Source organism: Cyprinus carpio, chromosome A3, assembly GCF_018340385.1.
Source record: "Cyprinus carpio isolate SPL01 chromosome A3, ASM1834038v1, whole genome shotgun sequence".
NCBI lineage: Eukaryota > Metazoa > Chordata > Actinopteri > Cypriniformes > Cyprinidae > Cyprinus > Cyprinus carpio.
Window position 1 is genome coordinate 2650881 of NC_056574.1, and position 22508 is coordinate 2673388.

General features: G+C 38.2%; 1 protein-coding gene across 2 annotated transcripts in view; it reads left to right on the forward strand.

The window, feature by feature from the left end:
• The window catches only part of LOC109096520 (nucleotide-binding oligomerization domain-containing protein 2-like), a 45556-nt gene extending 39780 nt beyond the window's left edge, over window positions 1-5776 (forward strand). For both annotated transcript variants that reach the window (XM_042733515.1, XM_042733508.1), the window contains one exon: window positions 5634-5776. In XM_042733515.1, the coding sequence (XP_042589449.1) occupies window positions 5634-5648 (15 nt within the window). In that variant the 3' untranslated portion in view covers window positions 5649-5776. The remainder of the gene's footprint in view (window positions 1-5633) is intronic.
• The last annotated feature ends 16732 nt before the right edge of the window (window positions 5777-22508 follow it).

The window sequence follows — 22508 nt, forward strand, 5'->3', positions numbered from 1 at the left end:
AGTGGTTGGAAAAGGAGATCATGGACATTGAAAAGAAAATGAATGATATTGATGCTACGAATCTACAAGATCTGTGGACTGAAAAGAAAAATCAGCTAAGCTCCTTTTTAAATGAAAAAGTAAAAGGATCACTTGTAAGAAGCCGTTTTGTAACTATAAGAGATATGGACGGACCTTCTTCTTATTTTTTAATTTGGAGCGAAAAGCAGGTCAAGAAAAGCAGATGTATATTTTAAAGGACAACAATGGACGTAATACTGCAGACCCAATAGTGATGCGAAAACTTGCTGTGGATTTTATTCTAATTTATATGATGATGACAACTCAGATGAACAGTGCAGAAATCAACTGTTTCAAGATCTTCCTGTTTTAACATCGGAAAACACAAACAATCTTTAGACACTGAAATCACTTTTGAAGAGATCACTGATGCTGTTATGGGACTCTCCTCAGGACGTACACCAGGACTGGACGGATTACCTGCTGAATTTTATTAGTTTTTTTGGAATATTATTGGTCATGATTATTTTGAGGTAATCAAAAAATGTATCAAAGAAGCTGTGCTTCCTCTGAGTTGTCAGCGGGCAGTTCTTACGCTTCTCCCCAAAAAGGGTGACCTGACATTTTTAAAGAACTGGAGACCTGTAGCAATTTAAGGTTCTGATTATAAAATTTCAAAATGTTTGGCCAATAGGGTAAATAATGTACTGCATACAATAATACATAAAGATCTGTCATATTGTATAAAAAATAGATCGATACAAGATAACTTACATCTGGTAAGGAACATTTTTGACTTTGCCTCTTACAGTAATACTAATATAGGTTTTCTCTCTTTAGACCAAGAAAAAGCTTTTGACAGAGTTAATCATCTTTTTCTTTTTGATACCTTAAAAGCTTTTGGTTTTGGAGACATTTTTATCTCCAAAATAAAACTGCTGTATGCTGGGGCCACATGTATGATTAAAATGGCTGGTGGCCTCAGTATTCCTGTGAAAGTCAAATGAGGCATTCGGCAAGGTTGTCCTATCTCAGGTCAAGTGTATAGTATAGCCATTGGACCTTTATTATGTAGACTGAGAAGACAGCTAACAGGTCTACAGGTCAATACATTGGATTTTAAGTGTCCTGTTAAGCTTTCTGCATATGCAGATGACGTCACAGTTTTAATCAGTAATCTAAATGACGTTGAGTGTGTAAAGACGGCTTTGGAGTGTTATGGGAATGCGGCTTCAGCCAAAGTTAATTGGCAAAAATGTGATGCTTTGTGGCGTGGTCAAGATTTTATTAGTCCATCATTACCTGGTGGTTTGCAGTGGGCGAGAGAGGGGTTTAAATATTTAGGTGTTTTTCTAGGGACAGATGAAAAAAAAAAAGTATAAAAAAAATTTGGAGGGACTAGTGGAAATAGTGTGTGCTCGGTTGTCTCACTGGAAATGGTTGCTACCCCAGCTGTCCTATAGGGGGAGAACCCTGGTCTGTAATAACCTGGTGGCATCATCTTTGTGGCACAAAATGATGATTTTAGAGCCTCCGGAAGACCTGGTAAGAAGAATTCAACAGTGCCTGTTGGATTTCGTCTGGTCAGGACAGCACTGGTTGAAGGCACCAGTGCTCTATCTGCCAATACAGGAAGGAGGACAAGGGTTGGTCGACATTAAATCCTGAGTCAGAGCTTTTAGACTCAATATGGGTTTAGACCGACATCTGTTTCTGATGGACACTGACAAACTAAACCTGACAGGATTGACACCTTTTTAAAGATCAATGTTAAATACATGGACATTTTTCAGTTTCTCTCGGGAGCCAAATGGTGTGAAGGGGCTATGGCTGAGAGAAGAACCACTGTTTTTTAATAAAAGCACTGGATTTAGATGCTTCTAAACCAAGATCCCTCAGAAAAATGCTGTGGACTGCAAATATGACCAAAATTGGACATTTTGTTTCTGAAGAAGGATGGATTTCTGCTGAACGTTTGGCTTTAAAACTGGGTATGAGATCAGTCAGAGTGGCAGACTGTTGACTCAAATCTTTGAGTTTTTACCACCTGATTATAGACTGTTATTAGAGACACCGGTTGAAGAGGAGGAGTTTTCTGTCTTCCCGGACCTGAATTTTTCAGCTGATTTTAGAACATGGGAAGAAATGGAAAATGGATTGCTTTTTTTTCAGACACTGTACTGTCGTGGCCAAAAGTTTTGAGAATTACATAAATATTAGTTTTCAAAAAGTTTGCTGCTAAACTGCTTTTAGATCTTTGTTTCAGTTGTTTCTGTGACGTGCTGAAATATAATTACAAGCACTTCATACGTTTCAAAGGCTTTTATCGACAATTACATGACATTTATGCAAAGAGTCAGTATTTGCAGTGTTGGCCCTTCTTTTTCAGGACCTCTGCAATTCGACTGGGCATGCTCTCAATCAACTTCTGGGCCAAATCCTGAAACTGATAGCAACCCATTCTTTCATAATAACTTCTTGGAGTTTGTCAGAATTAGTGGGTTTAGGGGAATTTGTTTGTCCACCCGCCTCTTGAGGATTGACCACAAGTTCTCAATGGGATTAAGATCTGGGGAGTTTCCAGGCCATGGACCCAAAATTTCAACATTCTGGTCCCCGAGCCACTTAGTTATCACTTTTGCCTTATAGCACAGTGCTCCATCGTGCTGGAAAATGCATTGTTCTTCACCAAACTGTTGTTGGGTTGGTGGAAGAAGTTGTTGCTGTTGGAGGGTGTTTTGGTACCATACTTTATTCATGGGCTGTGTTTTTGGGCAGAATTGTGAGTGAGCCCACTCCCTTGGATGAGAAGCAACCCCACACATGAATGGTGTCAGGATGCTTTACTGTTGGCATGACACAGGACTGATGGTAGCGCTCACCTTTTCTTCTCCGGACAAGCCTGTTTTTTCCAGATGCCCCAAACAATCGGAAAGGGGCTTCATCGGAGAATATGACTTTGCCCCAGTCCTCAGCAGTCCATTCACTATACTTTCTGCAGAAGAACAATCTGTCCCTGATGTTTTTTTTTTTTGGAGAGAAGTGGCTTCTTTGCTGCCCTTCTTGACACCAGGCCATCTTCCAAAAGTCTTCTCCTCACTGTGCGTGCAGATGTGCTCACACCTGCCTGCTGCCATTCCTGAGCAAGCTCTGCACTGGTGGCACTCCGATCCCGCAGCTGAATCCTCTTTAGGAGACGATCCTGGCGCTTGCTGGACTTTCTTGGACTCCCCGAAGCCTTCTTTACAATAATTGAACCTCTTTCCTCGAAGTTCTTGATGAACCTATAAATTGTTGATTTATGTGCAATCTTAGTAGCCACAATATCCTTGCCTGTGAAGCCATTTTTATGCAACGCAATGATGGCTGCATGCGTTTCTTTGCAGGTCACCATGGTTAACAATGGAAGAACAATGATTTCAAGCATCACCCTCCTTTTAACATGTCAAGTCTGCCATTCTAACCCAGTCAGCCTGACATAATGATCTCCAGCCTTGTGCTCGTCAACATTCTCACCTGAGTTAACAAGATGATTACTGAAATGATCTCAGCAGGTCCTTTAATGACAGCAATGAAATGCAGTGGAAAGGTTTTTTTTTTGGGATTAAGTTAATTTTCATGGCAAAGAAGGACTATGCAATTCATCTGATCACTCTTCATAACATTCTGGAGTATATGCAAATTGCTATTATAAAAACTTAAGCAGCAACTTTTCCAATTTCCAATATTTATGTAATTCTCAAAACTTTTGGCCACGACTTGTACTGTGTCTGTATGTACTGTGTGTAAAGGTGTCTCATCTTCTTCAGCTTCAGAATGTGAAGGAGTCTAAGTGGCAGGAGTTTTTTGGGTCAGGCGCTTCCCCTAAAGGTTGCTGGAGGACCTTGTACAAACCTCCCATTGAGAAAAGAACTGGAGACTTACAGTGGAGGATTGTGGATGGTATAATAGCCACGAACAGACACAGAGCACACCTCGATCCACAAGTCGAGGAGGGCTGTCCTTTTTGTGGAACTCAAGAAACTGTTTTCCACTTATTCTTTTATTGTGAAAGATTACAACCATTATTTTATAAAATTGAAGTGTGGTGTCAAACTCTAGGGGAATTATTTACACCTGAAAGGTTTATTTTTGGGCCAAAGTACAGCAGAAGTAAAATGAGGAGTCATGTTCTATTAAATTTCTTATTTGGGCAAGCAAAGATGGTGATATGGTTGTCAAGGAAAAGTAAACTGAATGAAAAGGACTGATGCTATTTCAATATTGAAGGGATTAATAAAATCCTGTATTAGTATAGAGTATAGCTATTATAAGTTGATAAATGATCTGCAGATGTTTAAATATAAATGGGAAGTTAATCAATGCATTTGTGAAGCTGACTCTGATGTTTTGATTTTTTTATGTTTGAGGAATGTTTGTTTCATATTGTGCTAATAAAAAAAATAAATAAAAGAAAATTATATTGATGTCAATTTATAACTTTTAAAGTTTTGTAATAAAGAGACCTTAAAAGTCAAAGTCTCTCTCTCTCTCTCTCTCTCTCTCTCTCTTCAGTTCATTAGCCGCAGCGCAGCTTCACGTCTGATGTGTGACACACTTAAAGTGCAGTAAACGTAAAACAATTGCGCTACAAATTGGTGATTATTAATTAATTATTAATACTTTAATGAATGTAAAATAATTTGAATACAAATACTAGTTCACAACATCCAGCAGCACAATGAACTGTTTTGCACAGATAAATAGATTAATGGAGATTGCGGACACCCCCTCGAACACTCAAGTTCATGCTAGCTCTTACATTAAAAATAAGATAGAAAGATAAAAAATGAATCGTTTCCGTGGATCTAGTCTTTCCATCAGTTTGTTTGTTTGACGTTTGAATCAGGTCTTCTCTGTTGAAATATAATCGGCTAGATGATGCTGTCCCAAAAAATAGTGTCCTAGATCTGCAGCCTCCAGTATTGCAGGAACATTGGGTTGTTTTTGATCAGACTAAAGTGAAAATCAAGCCATGTTTTGCCCTGAAAACACACAGAGCTGTAAACGTGAACTGCTGGATCGATAAGAAGATTATTCATTATAAAAATAACCCTAACCAGTAAAATGTGTTTGTATGTTATTTAATTCATATAATAATTAATTGATAATAATTGTTTAAATTAATATAATAATACTTTTAACTCATCAATTTTCTTAAAAATGTTTCGAAGGCTGAAATGTGACGTGTATCATTTTATAAAACACTCATTTATCTATCATTTATCTAAAACTATAATTTTTGTTATTGTGAAAACTTGTATCTGAACTGTAAATCATGTTTTTTACAGTCATTTTGCAGTTTAATATTATATCATAGACACTGACCAACCGCTCGTATGATATTCATTTTATTTGTGCAGGTGATTGTGTGTGTGTTTGTGTGTCTGTGTCTCTCTCTCTCTCTCTCTCTCTCTCATAAATAAACACTTGATGTATTCCACTTTTCTGAGAATAGAATATCGAAGTGGAGATGGGGTCTTCTGGGTCTTGTTGTTGAATTATTTATTTGTGTCTGATGTGAAGTAGTGTATTATGTGATGTAAGTTGTCTCAAATGAATGAAGTGTTTGGTTCTTGATTGTGTATTATCAGGTTCTGGGACATTGAAGAAGAAAGAAGGATGTCTGCAGTCAGATTCCTGCTGAAGCTCTGTGTTGCTGCTGTAGAAACTGATGAAGAAACAAGATTCTTGACTCTGCTGTCATCTGTGTGCAACTATGAAACCTTCCCTTTTGATGAAGAGAATGATGATTATGATGCTGGTGTTCAGTGTGATTTCCTGCTGGATCTGTACTCTCATGTGAAGAACTATGAGACTCAAACAGGCAGGAGTTTTCTTCCTGCATTACAGTCAGTTTTCCAGTCACCTGATGTCTGGATCATAGATCTCTCAGAGAGAAAGAGCTCGGTCCTCCTGGAAGTGCTGAAGCTCCAGACAGAGAAGAGAACAGTCGAGCTGAGAGGATGTTCAGAGGAAGAGAGAGACGTGAAGAGTTTCCTTCAGTGTCTGCAACACATCTCACAGCTGAGGTGAGAACATCTCTGGCATCTTACAGTTATTGTGAAATATGATTTCTGTATGAGCTGGGACATGTTTTTGGTCTTAATTAGGGTTGGGTACCGAAACCCAGTACAAATATGGCACCGGTACCTATGTAACCAGTATGTACTAGAACCGAATCAGAACACAGATTTCGGTGCCATGCCTGAGAGATCGATTGAAATATGTGTCTTCTCCGAAACAGACGTATGAAGCATCATTACCGGCACCGCACGTGTTTTAAGCTAAACATGGTAAAATTAAAATGCCTAAAGCTAAACTTCCCTTGTATTCACATTTCTAAACCTGTTGTCCAACAGAAGAGAACATTATAACCACAACAGCAGTCAGATGCTTCCTTGTGTTACGACCCTATAGTTTTTCTTTTGTGTTTTGGTTTGTGTGTGTCTGCCCAGGTTGCTGATGATTGGTTCCTGCAAACTCATTGCTGTTGTTCTCTGATTGGTCTTCTCTCCTTTAAAAGAGATGACAGCATTTCCTTTTGGGGGGGGGGCATTTTGTGAACCATGCTGTTTGTACTGTGCTTGTGTTGATTTCCCCCATTTGTATACTAGATCAAGATTGCTTGGATATTTGTTGTTTTGTAGTGGACCTCTGGCTTACCTGACCCTTTTGCCTTTTGTACGATTTTGATTTTGGATATTCCTCTGAACTTGATGTTTCTTTGTAAATCTTTATGGTGAATATTGTAAATAGTTTTGGCAAAGTAAGGAGTCAGACGCCACCTTTTGTTTTTGTAACGTTTGGATCTCTGTTTTTGGATTAGGTAGTTAGGTTAGAGAATTGTATTTTTTTGTTTGTTTTCTTTATTTTGGATAGGTAATTTAGAGAGTTTAATATTTAGCACATTTTGTTTATTATTTTGGCACTGTCGGCTCCTGAAAGTGGACTCCCAAATAAAAGTAAAATTCAAAAGAAGTTGATTGTTCACACTTGTTTTTCCCATGTTACGCTCTACCCCTAGACGGGGCGTAACATGGAAATTGGGGGCTCGTCCTTTCTTGCTAAATTGGTAGCTCATCCATTTCGTCTATTCCAGTGGAAAGTAGTGAGTCGTGTAGTTCTGCTGTGGTTTCTCTTTGACTGGGATTTTTCTTTTGGTAAGGGAGGAGTTACGGTGATTAGTATGTCATCCAAATTTGAACTCGATAAATTTACGATCGCGCCGACAGTAGAACAATTGGAGAAATGTCATAAAGACGATTTGTTAGTGATAGCAGATTTCTATGATATAGTTGTACCTCGAAATGCGTTAAAGAGAGAGATTAAGGCGGCACTGCACATGGAGCTTGAAAAACAGAACATTTTACCTAGTGAGAGTGTGGTTACAGGTGTTGCAATAACTTCGCTATCTGAAGATTTGGAAACTGCGGAGGCAGAATTCAAGTCCCAAGATGCGGCTCGCATAGATCCTGTTGATCCTTCTCTGGTAAAAGACCCCTTACTGGCCATCCGGTTGAAAGAACTGGAAGTGGAGCTAAGCCGAAGCCAATACCAAAGTCAGCTGTTGCATGTCCGAGCGGTAGAGCTTGAGACACAACGAGACGTCCGGGTGAAAGAGCTGGAGCTCGAATTAAAGTTTGGGCAGGCTAAGCAGTTACAATCTCCAGTGTTATGGGGAAATACTCCTGTGCAGACGCCGGTAATCACTTCTCCTTCTCTTCCTGCAACATTGCCTGTGTCTAAGGTAAGTCCTGACACTGATGTTGATATTAGTAAACAAATTTCATTAGTCCCTACGTTTAGAGAACGGGAAGTTGACACGTATTTCACTGTGTTCGAGCGCATTGCAGCCACGTTAAAGTGGCCGAGAAATATTTGGCCTTTATTGTTGCAGTGTAAACTTGTTGGGAAGGCGCAAGAGGTATGTTCGGCGTTGACACTTGAACAAAGCATGGATTATGATTCGGTTAAAGTGGCTGTATTAAGAGCGTACGAACTTGTTCCAGAAGCGTACCGTCAAAAATTTAGGGCTCATTCGAAAAACCCCAGTCAAACATTTGTCGAATTTGCACGTGAGAAGACTACATTGTTTGAGAAATGGTGTGTAGCGAGCAAAGTCACTACGTTTGAGCAGTTTAAAGGAACTAATTTTGATGGAAGAGTTTCAAAAACTGCGTTTCAGAAAAGGTGGTAGTTTATCTCAACGAACAAAAAGTTTCATCTTTAACTGAAGCTTCGGTTTTTGCAGATGAATTCGTGCTTACGCACAAGGTTGCGTTTCAGTCCCCACGTTTGTCACGTCGCACTGTTGTGAATAGCAACTATAGTTCTAAGAGTGCAGATGCTGTGTCCCCAGATAATCACACAACTGATTTATCATTGATGTCAAGAGAATTTTTTTATTGCCATGAAAAAGGACATTTGATTGCTGTTTGTCCTGCATTACAGAGGATGAGCAATAGGTTGGCTCGCCTTTGGCAGCTAGGTCTGTAGCTTTTGTATGCGCTCATTCTCCAGACTCATTAACCTCTATTGATCCTACATTTGAACCTTTTGTTTGTGAAGGTGTAGTGTCATTGTCTGAATCAGATTCAAATTCTAGACCAGTACGTATTCTTCGAGATACTGGTGCTGACACAAACCTTCATCTTGGCAGATGTACTTCCATTTTCAGCACAGTCTAGTTGTAACTCAGAAGTTCTAGTTCAAGGGAATAGAACTTGGGGTTGTAAGAGTTCCTTTGCATACTGTGTACTTGCGTTCAGACATTGTGACTGGTTCAGTTAAAGTGGCTGTACGTAATGAGCTACCAGTAAGGGGTATAGCTCTAATTCTTGGAAATGATTTGGCTGGAAGTAAAGTTTTTTGTCTTCCTGAAGTTACTGAAGTCCCTAGTGTACCTCAGAATGATGTGTTAATTCAAAAATTTCCAAGTGTATTTCATTCATGTGTTGTTACTCGTGCACAGGCGCGTAAATTCGACAATGAGATTGATCTCTCTGATTCATTCATGAATTCAAATGTTGGTAGCACTGAAGACACGAATGTGGAAGCTTGTAGACCTTTACAAAATTTAGAGCTGGAACCTAAATTCGATTTCCCATTTGCACAAAACAAGATACTTTGACAGTTGATGGAGGCACAAAAATGCTGATGATACTTTGAATGGTCATGTTTTTCTGTTGCGGTGGACAAAGCTGAGATAGCTGACCATACAATGGTGGCGTCAAGGGCACTTCAGCCATGGGTATTGAGGATTTTATTGACGATGGAGTGCTAATGCGTAAGTGGAGACCTGAGAGCTTAAAGCAAGATTGGAGCTCTGTGTTCCAAGTAGTCGTTCCTAAGTCCTATCGAGAACATGTACTGAGTGTGGGGCATGACCATGAGTTGTCCGGACATTTAGGTATTAAGAAGACCTACCATAATCTTCTTAAACATTTTTTCTGGCCCGGAATGAAGTCTGCTGTTACCCAGTATTGTCGATCGTGCCATGAGTGTCAGGTTGCTGGAAAACCAAACCAAGTTATTCCTCCAGCTCCCTTGAAACCCATTCCTGTAATGAGTGAACCATTTGAGAAACTAGTTATTGATTGTGTTGGTCCTTTGTCAAGAACTAAATCTGGTCACTCATATCTGTTAATGCTGATGTGTTCTGCTACTAGGTTCCTTGAAGCCATTCCCCTACGTTCACTAAAGACTCCGATCATCGTGAAAGCCATAGTGAAGTTCTGTACAACATTTGGTCTTCCAAAATTCATTCAATCCGATCAAGGATCCAACTTTATGTCAAGGCTTTTCCGTAAGGTAATGAAAGAGTTGAGTATTAAACACTGTACATCTAGTGCTTACCATCCACAGTCCCAAGGTGTCCTCGAAAGATTTCACCAAACTCTTAAAACTATGATCAGAACTTACTGTCTCCAACATGAGAAAGATTGGGATGAGCAGATTCCTCTTCTGTTGTTTGCTGTTCGCAACACCACTCAGGAATCCCTTGGTTTTGCTCCGGCTGAGTTGGTCTTCGGACATACCCTTCGTGGTCCATTAAAATTGTTGCAAGAGCAATTACTTTCTGGAGGTCTGCCAGGGTTTTCTTCTAAGAGTGTCCTAGATCATGTAAGTGCATTTCGTGAGCACTTGCATTCTGTGTGGAAGTTAGCACAACAGTCCTTGTCAGCTTCCCAAACCCGTATGAAGGGAACATTTGATAGAAAGACTGTTCAACGCTCATTTGAAGTAGGCGATCAAGTTCTTGTGTTGCTACCTTTGCCTGGCTCTGCACTACAGGCAAAGTTCACTGGACCATATGTGATTGAAGAAAAGTTGAATGATACTGATTATGTAGTACAAACCCCTGAGCGGAAAAGAAAGACTCGTGTTTGTCACATAAACATGCTCAAGTTGTATATTTCTCGTTCTAATTCTAAACACTCCGTCAGTAATCCTGTAACTTCTGTGACTCCAGTTGTAGTAGTCTCTGTAAATGCAGCTGCTTCTGATTATTCTCCAAGTATGGATGATCTTCGGTTAGGAAGTGCATGTCTTTCTGGTGCACGTCTTCAAAATTCTGAAGCTTTAGTAACTCTCGATTCTAAGCTCTCTCATTTATCTAGATCAGCTCAAAGTGAAATTGTGCAGTTGATTGAGAAGTATTCATCACTTTTCTCGGATGTACCTACTGTGACTCATGTGCTAATGCATGATATTGATGTTGGTGACCATCGACCCATTAAACAAAATGCTTACCGTGTAAACCCTGTGAAACGTGAAATCATGAAGAAAGAAACTCAGTATTTGATTGAAAATGGTTTGGCTGTACCCAGTTGTAGTCCTTGGTGTTCTCCATGTGTGTTGGTCCCAAAAGCTGATGGAACCTCACGTTTCTGTACTGATCACCGAAAGGTTAATCAACTAACCAAGGCAGATTCCTATCCTCTTCCCAGGATAGATGATTGCATTGATCACATTGGCAGCGCTAAGTTTGTAACTAAACTAGATCTACTTAAGGGGTATTGGCAGGTGCCGCTGACTGAACGTGCTTCGGAGATTTCAGCATTTGCTACCCCAGACGCTTTCCTTCAGTATAAGATCTTAGCTTTTGGGCTCAAAAACGCTCCAGCAACCTTCCAACGTCTAATGAATTGTGTCTTGGCTAATGTACAGAACTGTGAAGCATACTTGGATGATGTGGTCTGCTACTCGAATACTTGGAATGATCATTTGGAAACTCTAGAAGAAGTGTTTACCAGATTTCGAGATGCCAATCTAACACTTAATCTAGCAAAATGTGAGTTTTGTCATGCTACCATCACTTATTTAGGCAAAGAAGTTGGTCATGGTACGGTTCGCCCTGTGGAAGCCAAAGTGCAAGCCATTGTTGATTTTCCTGTGCCTAAATCAAAAAGAGATCTTAGACGATTTCTTAGGATGGCCGGTTACTATCGGAGTTTCTGCAAGAATTTTTCTGTTGTTGTGAAACCCCTCACAGATATCCTTCGCAAAGATGCCAATTTCAAGTGGAATGATAACTGTCAGTATGCATTTGTTTCTTTGAAGAGTCTGTTATGTAGTTCTCCTGTTCTAGCTGCTCCTGACTTCAGTCGACCTTTCAAACTTGAAGTGGATGCCAGTGGAAACGGTGCGGGTGCTGTCCTACTACAAGACGACGACAAAGGAGTTGACCATCCCGTATGTTACTACTCTAAAAAGTTTAATCGTCATCAAGTAAACTATAGTACCATTGAAAAGGAAGCCCTGGCTCTTTTATTGGCTCTACAACATTTTGAAGTATATATCGGTTCTAGTCCACAACCCATTGCTGTATACACTGACCATAATCCCCTTGTTTTTCTCCAAAGAATGTGCAACAAAAACCAGAGACTCATGCGTTGGTCACTCATTTGTCAGAGTTTTAATTTGCAAATCAATTACAAGAAGGGTGCTGACAACGTAATAGCAGATTCTCTGTCTAGGTGTTAATTGTAAACTATGTAAAACATGTTTACTCTTATATGTGGGGGTGTTACGACCCTATAGTTTTTCTTTTGTGTTTTGGTTTGTGTGTGTCTGCCCAGATTGCTGATGATTGGTTCCTGCAAACTCATTGCTGTTGTTCTCTGATTGGTCTTCTCTCCTTTAAAAGAGATGACAGCATTTCCTTTTGGGGGGGGCATTTTGTGAACCATGCTGTTTGTACTGTGCTTGTGTTGATTTCCCCCATTTGTATACTAGATCAAGATTGCTTGGATATTTGTTGTTTTGTAGTGGACCTCTGGCTTACCTGACCCTTTTGCCTTTTGTACGATTTTGATTTTGGATATTCCTCTGAACTTGATGTTTCTTTGTAAATCTTTATGGTGAATATTGTAAATAGGTTTTGGGAAAGTAAGGAGTCAGACGCCACCTTTTGTTTTTGTAACGTTTGGATCTCTGTTTTTGGATTAGGTAGTTAGGTTAGAGAATTGTATTTTTTTGTTTGTTTTCTTTATTTTGGATAGGTAATTTAGAGGGTTTAATATTTAGCACATTTTGTTTATTATTTTGGCACTGTCGGCTCCTGAAAGTGGACTCCCAAATAAAAGTAAAATTCAAAAGAAGTTGATTGTTCACACTTGTTTTTCCCATGTTACGCTCTACCCCTAGACGGGGCGTAACACTTGTGTGATCTGATGTGGCTTCTTGTCACAGAACGAGGCAGAAAATATGTTCCATAGACCACTTTAAACAGAATTCATCGATTAGCAATGGATTATAAATGTACTTAATTATTATGAAAATACCAGAGATGGCTTGAATAACACAGATAGACTATATTGTCGAGGGTTTATTGTCTTTGTTTTATCATTCAAAACGTGTATATGTTCTGTTTCCTCCGTTACAGCTATAATCGCGATGTCTTTCTCCATATCAGGGATTCAGTGTTGCAACTAATTTTCAGGGAAGTTGCTAAAGGTAGATCGATTTGTTGCTAAAAGTTGCTAAATGACGTTGTGATGTCATTGCTTGATGACGTCATCACCTAACCATGACACAAAACAGCGTTTTTACGTAGAATACACAATGAGATTACTCAAATCTCAGCGAAAAGTTTTTCTATTTTTTTATTTTGTTCATAAAAATATTAACTTTTATTAATTTTATTATTATAAACAAAATATTTTAAATTGTAAAAGTAATCAGTAACATCTTTATGGTCAGGTGTTTTACAACATTGAATTACTGAACAGTTCCACATTTGATGTATTTTCTTATTAACTTGTAAAACTGTATATTCTGATCCATTATAGTTTGAGCAGTGTACTGGTAGTTAGTTAGTGTGCTACACAAAACTCTGTAAAATAGGACACAATGTGCTGTTAATATGAAGAACAATCAGTATTTATTTTTCACAGCTCTTTTACCTGTGTGTTAAATTACACATTGTATTTTGTGTTTTAAGTTTACAGGGTTACAATTTAAAGGATAACATCCCGGCAGAAGATGACTAGTACCTTTTCAGTTTCTCCACATTTTGTTCTTACAGTGTACCTAACTGAACAACAATTATATATACAAGCTAATAACATGCTGTATCATAAATATGCGTTTATTATTGACTGATTGCACATTGTATGTTAGTACTGTTAGCATCTTTCTCCAGCTCTCTCCAGTTTGATGTGGTGCTCGGCTGGATAGCTGGTCAGTGGTTTCCTCTTTTTGTGCTTTTTGAAAAAAAAGTTGCTGAGGTAGTCTGAAAAGTTGCTAAATCTAGCAACAAAATTATTAAGTTGTTAACACTGAAGGGATTTCCTGGAGGGTCATGAGTTCTCTTCTTCTGTGACTGGATATGTGTGTGTTTTCTGTGAGAGGGCGCCCTCTGGTGTCCAGTATGAATGAATCAGACATCATGTGTTCACAGTGCTCATGCCTAATCCATGATTTTTTGGGGATTTTTTTTTATTTTTTATAAGTATTGGTTTAGGCACTGGAACTGTTTTAAAAATATTGATTTGGCACTGGTATCGAAAAACAAAACCAAATGATACCCAACCCTAGTCTTAATGAGTGTCTTTAGGGGCTCTGTTTGTTTCAGTGTTAGCTACAGAGTGATGCATTCTGATCAAAAATTAGTAAACATTTCTCAGATAATTCTGTACTGCGCGCGTCAAGCTCTGTTTCAAGGATTACGTGTCTTTATATCAGTCAAGTCAACCCAGTTGTGTTCCTCTGTGGCCAGATTCAACCTAGTTGTAGCCTATAGATTATACTCTATTCATTATTTATTAGAAACCTTGCACTTTTTCACTCCGTTTAAACGCTGTTCTTGTATTTAAATTAAGCGCGGTCCACTGCTGCGTATCAACACAGAAACAGCTCGATACCGCATTTAGTCAAATATCTGTAGAGATACTTCATCATATCAAACACAGCTCTACTGGGTACCTCCAAGAAATTGACCATCTTCCTCCTCCTCCTCCTTCATACCCACAGATTTGCACAAATGACATCCCATATAGGACTACATTTCAGCTAAAACATGATCAAATTACATCTCTTTTTGTTGAATTATGTACAGTAGAATATTAAATGAAACTGACTCAAATGAATGAAGTGTTTGGTTCTTGATTGTGTATTATCAGGTTCTGGTTCATTTATAATGAAGAAGAAAGGATGTCTGCAGTCAGATTCCTGCTGAAGCTCTGTGTTGCTGCTGTAGAAACTGATGAAGAAACACGATTCTTGACTCTGCTGTCATCTGTGTGCAACTACAAAACCTTCCCTTTTGATGAAGAGGATGAAGGTTATGATGCTGATGTTCAGTGTGATTTCCTGCTGGATCTGTACTCTCATGTGAAGAACTATGAGACTCAAAGAGGCAGGAGTTTTCTTCCAGCATTACAGTCAGTTTTCCAGTCACCTGATGTCTGGATCATAGATCTCTCAGAGAGAAAGAGCTCGGTCCTCCTGGAAGTGCTGAAGCTCCAGACAGAGAAGAGAACAGTCGAGCTGAGAGGATGTTCAGAGGAAGAGAGTGACGTGAAGAGTTTCCTTCAGTGTCTGCAACACATCTCACAGCTGAGGTGAGAACATCTCTGGCATCTTACAGTTATTGTGAAATATGATTTCTGTATTAGCTGGGACATGTTTTCTGGTTTAATGAGTGTCTTTAGGGGCTCTGTTTGCTGAGATTAGGAATTTGCACTTTTTGTTTGTGAACATCTACGCTTCTAATATAGGAGAAGACGGAGTTCAGTTTTTTAATAAACTAGAGCACTTTTTAAAACAGCAGCAGGATGGTGATGTTATTGTACTAGGTGGAGATCTGCACTTTAGACTTTACACAAGATAGGATTGGAGAAGAACCTCATGTAAACTCAGGTATATCTTTAGCTAATATTATAAAAAAATGTAACTTCTCAGATGTATGGAGAGAACGAAATTCATGAGTACAGCAGTATACATGGATGAAAGTCAGCAATGGAAGCGTTTCTGCTGCACGTTTGGATAGGTTTTATATATCACACAATATGAGAAATAAGATTGTTAATACAGCCATCACCCCAACTGTTTTTTCTGATCATAAGCTTATTACAGTTGAGTATATACTAACTGAAAGAAAGCATGGGAGTTATTACTGGCATTCCAATGTTAAACTTTTGGATGATAAACTTTTTTGTGAGAATTTTAAACTTTCATGGGAAGCTTGGAAAAGTGAAAAGGGTACCTATGAAAGTGTTACTCAATGGTGGGAAGTCAGTAAAGTGCACATAAGAGGGTTTTGTCAACAATATACATATTCCTCTTAAGTTCTGAAAAAGACTTTGGAGTGGTTGGAAAAGGAGATCATGGACATTGAAAAGAAAATGAATGATATTGATGCTACGAATCTACAAGATCTGTGGACTGAAAAGAAAAATCAGCTAAGCTCCTTTTTAAATGAAAAAGTAAAAGGATCACTTGTAAGAAGCCGTTTTGTAACTATAAGAGATATGGACGGACCTTCTTCTTATTTTTTTAATTTGGAGCGAAAAGCAGGTCAAGAAAAGCAGATGTATATTTTAAAGGACAACAATGGACGTAATACTGCAGACCCAATAGTGATGCGAAAACTTGCTGTGGATTTTATTCTAATTTATATGATGATGACAACTCAGATGAACAGTGCAGAAATCAACTGTTTCAAGATCTTCCTGTTTTAACATCGGAACACAAACAATCTTTAGACACTGAAATCACTTTTGAAGAGATCACTGATGCTGTTATGGGACTCTCCTCAGGACGTACACCAGGACTGGACGGATTACCTGCTGAATTTTATTCGTTTTTGGAATATTATTGGTCATGATTATTTTGAGGTAATCAAAAAATGTATCAAAGAAGCTGTGCTTCCTCTGAGTTGTCAGCGGGCAGTTCTTACGCTTCTCCCCAAAAAGGGTGACCTGACATTTTTAAAGAACTGGAGACCTGTAGCAATTTAAGGTTTTTAAAAAATGTTTGGCCAGTAGGGTAAATAATGTACTGCATACAATAATACATAAAGATCAGTCATATTGTATAAAAAAATAGATCGATACAAGATAACTTACATTTAGTACGGGACATTTTTGACTTTGCCTCTTACAGTAATACTAATACAGGTTTTCTGTCTTTAGACCAAGAAAAAGCTTTTGACAGAGTTAATCATCTTTTTCTTTTTGATACCTTAAAAGCTTTTGGTTTTGGAGAGTATTTGTTTATTTGTTTTGTTTAATTGTATCCACTTCATTATTGTCCTAACCATCTCCTTACCCTAAACATTCCCTTTGGTAACCCTCTTGAAATATTTAACCAAATTCATTTCAGTGTATTCTATATATATTCTGGTTTTCAATTCAGTTTTCTTGGAAAGAAAGTCTTGTGTCTGTGCGAGACTTCAGTTCATTAGCCGCAGCGCAGCTTCACGTCTGATGTGTGACACACTTAAAGTGCAGTAAACGTAAAACAGTTGCGCTACAGATTGGGTGATTATTAATTAATGTCAAGTTCTGTGTGTTTGCTGACTGACCACAGCTTTGTCCAAACTTGAAAACTGCTTTATCTCTGATGAATGCAAAGGACAACTCAAAACTGTTCACTTTCTTTTCTTTTCTTTTCTTAAAGATGGTTTGATAGATTGGGATGGAACAGAATAGGTTGATACAACCTTTAAGATACACAAACCAAAACCATGACATTAATTACAAATAAATCACAAATAAAATCTCAATGAACGATACCACTTTCTCAAAGTAATAATAAATAGATGTTACTGAATCCTCAAACCAAACCAAACAAAGTAATTTAGATTAACCTAGGATCTCTAATAGTTAATTATTAAAATACCAATCCCATAATTAAACTTATATAATTTAAACAATACACATGCTTAGAGTAATGTTACTTCTGCCAAGTTCTACGTTCACATAATAAAGTCTTCGCTATTTAATTTAAATTGCACATTACAACCAAGCAAAAAATCATATAGCCTGAACTCAACACATTCAAACACAATCACATTCTGTCCTACCAGTTGCGTCTTTGGATGATCAGGAGCTGTGGTTAGGGTATCTTTTTCCAGGAACGGGTGAGAGGCCCAACTGAGCTCTTACCAAACATTTCAATGCCATGCACTCCCTGTGGGTGCGCCGGTAAATATGGTCCCAAGAGCACTTCCGAGAAGTTGGTTCCACCTCCTGTTGTATGGTTGCCCCCTGCAGATTGGGAGTGCTCTGAGTATCCTGAGTGAATCTAGGCTGGAGTGCTCAGTACAACTTGTAACCATGAATTGACACAACAATTAATTATTAATACTTTAATGAATGTAAAATAATTTGAATACAAATACTAATTCACAACATCCAGCAGCACAATGAACTGTTTTGCACAGATAAATAGATTAATGGAGATTGCTGACACCCCCTCGAACACTCAAGTTCATGCTAGCTCTTACATTAAAAATAAGATAGAAAGATAAAAAATGAATTGTTTCCGTGGATCTAGTCTTTGCATCAGTTTGTTTTACGCTTGAATCAGGTCTTCTCTGTTGAAATATAATCGGCTAGATGATGCTGTCCCAAAAAATAGTGTCCTAGATCTGCAGCCTCCAGTATTGCAGGAACATTGGGTTGTTTTTTGTTCAGACTAAAGTGAAAATCAAGCCATGTTTTGCCCTGAAAACACACAGAGCTGTAAACGTGAACTGCTGGATCGATAAGAAGATTATTCATTATAAAAATAACCCTAACCAGTAAAATGTGTTTGTATGTTATTTAATTCATATAATAATTAATTGATAATAATTGTTTAAATTAATATAATAATACTTTTAACTCATCAATTTTCTTAAAAATGTTTCGAAGGCTGAAATGTGACGTGTATCATTTTATAAAACACTCATTTATCTATCATTTATCTATCTATCATTTATCTAAAACTATCATTTTTGTTATTGTGAAAACTTGTATCTGAACTATAAATCATGCTTTTAACAGTAATTTCTCAGTTTAATCTTATATCATAGACAGTGCCCAACCGCTCGTATGATATTCATTTTATTTGTGCAGGTCTCTCTCTCTCTCTCATAAATAAACACTTGATGTATTCCACTTTTCTGAGAATAGAATATCGAAGTGGAGATGGGGTCTTCTGGGTCTTGTTGAATTATTTATTTGTGTCTGATGTGAAGTAGTGTATTATGTGATGTAAGTTGTCTCAAATGAATGAAGTGTTTGGTTCTTGATTGTGTATTATCAGGTTCTGGGACATTTATAATGAAGAAGGGATGTCTGCAGTCAGATTCCTGCTGAAGCTCTGTGTTGCTGCTGTAGAAACTGATGAAGAAACAAGATTCTTGACTCTGCTGTCATCTGTGTGCAGCTATGAAACCTTCCCTTTTGATGCAGAGTCTGGTGATTATGATGCTGGTGTTCAGTGTGATTTCCTGCTGGATCTGTACTCTCATGTGAAGAACTATGAGACTCAAAGAGGCAGGAGTTTTCTTCCAGCATTACAGTCAGTTTTCCAGTCACCTGATGTCTGGATCATAGATCTCTCAGAGAGAAAGAGCTCGGTTTCCTCCTGGAAGTGCTGAAGCTCCAGACAGAGAGAAGAGAACAGTCGAGCTGAGTGGATGTTCAGAGGAAGAGAGAGACGTGAAGAGTTTCCTTCAGTGTCTGCAACACATCTCACAGCTGAGGTGAGAACATCTCTGGCATCTTACAGTTATTGTGAAATATGATTTCTGCATAAGCTGGGACATGTTTTTGGTCTTAATTAGAGTTGGGTACCGAAACCCAGTACAAATATGGCACCGGTACCTATGTAACCAGTATGTACTAGAACCGAATCAGAACACAGATTTCGGTGCCATGCCTGAGAGATCGATTGAAATATGTGTCTTCTCCGAAACAGACGTATGAAGCATCATTACCGGCACCGCACGTGTTTTAAGCTAAACATGCTAAAATTAAAATGCCTAAAGCTAAACTTACCTTGTATTCACATTTCTAAACCTGTTGTCCAACAGAAGAGAACATTATAACCACAACAGCAGTCAGATGCTTCCTTGTGTGATCTGATGTGGCTTCTTGTCACAGAACGAGGCAGAAAATATGTTCCATAGGCCATTTTAAACAGAATTCATCGATTAGCAATGGATTATAAATATACTTAATTATTATGAAAATACCACAGATGGCTTTAATAACACAGATAGACTATATTGTCGAGGTCGAGTGTTTATTGTCTTTGTTTTATCATTCAAAACGTGTATATGTTCTGTTTCCTCCGTTACAGCTATAATCGCGATGTCTTTCTCCATATCAGGGATTCAGTGTTGCAACTCCTTTTCAGGGAAGTGGCTAAAGGTAGATCGATTTGTTGCTATAAGTCTCTAAATGACGTTGTGATGTCATCGCATGATGACGTCATCGCCTAACCATGACACAAAACAGCGTTTTTATGTAGAATACACAACGAGATTACTCAAATCTCAGCGAAAAGTTTTTCTATTTTTTTATTTTGTTCATAAAAATATTAACTTTTATTAATTTTATTATTATAAACAAAATATTTTAAATTGTAAAAGTATCAGTAACATCTTTATGGTCAGGTGTTTTACAACATTGAATTACTGAACAGTTCCACATTTGATGTATTTTCTTATTAACTTGTAAAACTGTATATTCTGATCCATTATAGTTTGAGCAGTGTACTGGTAGTTAGTTAGTGTGCTACACAAAACTCTGTAAAATAGGACACAATGTGCTGTTAATATGAAGAACAATCAGTATTTATTTTTCACAGCTCTTTTACCTGTGTGTTAAATTCATTGTATTTTGTGTTTTAAGTTTACAGGGTTACAATTTAAAGGATAACATCCCGGCAGAAGATGACTAGTACCTTTTCAGTTTCTCCACATTTTGTTCTTACAGTGTACCTAACTGAACAACAATTATATATACAAGCTAATAACATGCTGTATCATAAATATGCGTTTATTATTGACTGATTGCACATTGTATGTTAGTACTGTTAGCATCTTTCTCCAGCTCTCTCCAGTTTGATGTGGTGCTCGGCTGGATAGCTGGTCAGTGGTTTCCTCTTTTTGTGTAATTTAGATAAAAATATGTGCCTTTTTTATCATTTGAGTCACTTTACAAAAGTTGGCAAAAACTTTTAAAAAATAGCTAAATATGTTGCTAGGTGCTTTTTGAAAAAAAAAGTTGCTGAGGTAGTCTGAAAAGTTGCTAAATCTAGCAACAAAATTGCTAAGTTGTTAACACTGAAGGGATTTCCTGGAGGGTCATGAGTTCTCTTCTTCTGTGACTGAATATGTGTGTGTTTTCTGTGAGAGGGCGCCCTCTGGCGTCCAGTATGAATGAATCAGACATCATGTGTTCACAGTGCTCATGGCTAATCCATGATTTCTGGGGGATTTTTTTATTTTTTAATAAGTATTGGTTTAGGCACTGGACCTGTTTTAAAAATATTGATTTGGCACCGGTATCGAAAAACAAAACCAAATGATACCCAACCCTAGTCTTAATGAGTGTCTTTAGGGGCTCTGTTTGTTTCAGTGTTAGCTACAGAGTGATGCAGTTCTGATCAAAAAATTAGTAAACATTTCTCAGATAATTCTGTACTGCGCGCGTCAAGCTCTGTTTCAAGGATTACGTGTCTTTATATCAGTCAAGTCAACCCAGTTGTGTTCCTCTGCGGCCAGATTCAACCTAGTTGTAGCCTATAGATTATACTCTATTCATTATTTATTAGAAAACTTGCACTTTTTCACTTTGTTTTAAACGCTGTTCTTGTATTTAAATTAAGTGCGGTCCACTGCTGCGTATCAACACAGAAACAGCTCGATACCGCATTTAGTCAAATATCTGTAGAGATACTTCATCATATCAAACACAGCTCTACTGGGTACCTCCAAGAAAAATCTTCTTCCTCCTCCTCCTCCTCCTCCTTCATACCCACAGATTTGCACAAATGACATCCCATAAAGCACTGCATTTCAGCTAAAACATGATCAAATTACATCCCTTTTTGTTGAATTATGTACAGTAGAATATTAAATGAAACTGACTCAAATGAATGAAGTGTTTGGTTCTTGATTGTGTATTATCAGGTTCTGGGGACATTGATGAAGAAGAAGAAAGGATGTCTGCAGTCAGATTCCTGCTGAAGCTCTGTGTTGCTGCTGTAGAAACTGATGAAGAAACACGATTCTTGACTCTGCTGTCATCTGTGTGCAACTATGAAACCTTCCCTTTTGATGAAGAGAATGATGATTATGATGCTGGTGTTCAGTGTGATTTTATGATGTGTGTGTAGTTTCATGTGTTTAACTTTGAGAGTTTTTTTTTTAGTCTATCGTACTGGAGCATTACAGTCATTTTTTCCAGTCACCTGATGTCTGGATCATAGATCTCTCAGAGAGAAAGAGCTCGGTCCTCCTGGAAGTGCTGAAGCTCCAGACAGAGAAGAGAACAGTCGAGCTGAGTGGATGTTCAGAGGAAGAAAGTGACGTGAAGAGTTTCCTTCATTGTCTGCAACATATCTCACAGCTGCGGTTGGTCTTTGTTTTGTGACACTCATGTCTTATCTTGTCTTTAACTGTGGCTTTCGAGTCCTCAGGCTGTTCATTTACCTCATCTGTCCTCCCTCATTATCCTTCTTGTTTGTGTCCTTCTGTTCTGTGTCTGATTGTCATCTAGCGTGTTCTTCTGTGTGTTTTGGTGTTCCTCGCTGTATCCAGCCCATCTCTGTCTTGTCTTGTCTTGTCTTGTTGTGTATTATAATACAGGCCATTAAACTCCATGCTTCAGTCCGCACAATCCATTCAGCCAAAACTTGACAAAGTCTTTGTTATAAATTTGAACATGTTTAAGTTCTTAATGAGTCTTTTAGAATTTGCATGAATGTATTGCCTAAAATGCAAGGAGATTCTTACATTTCTC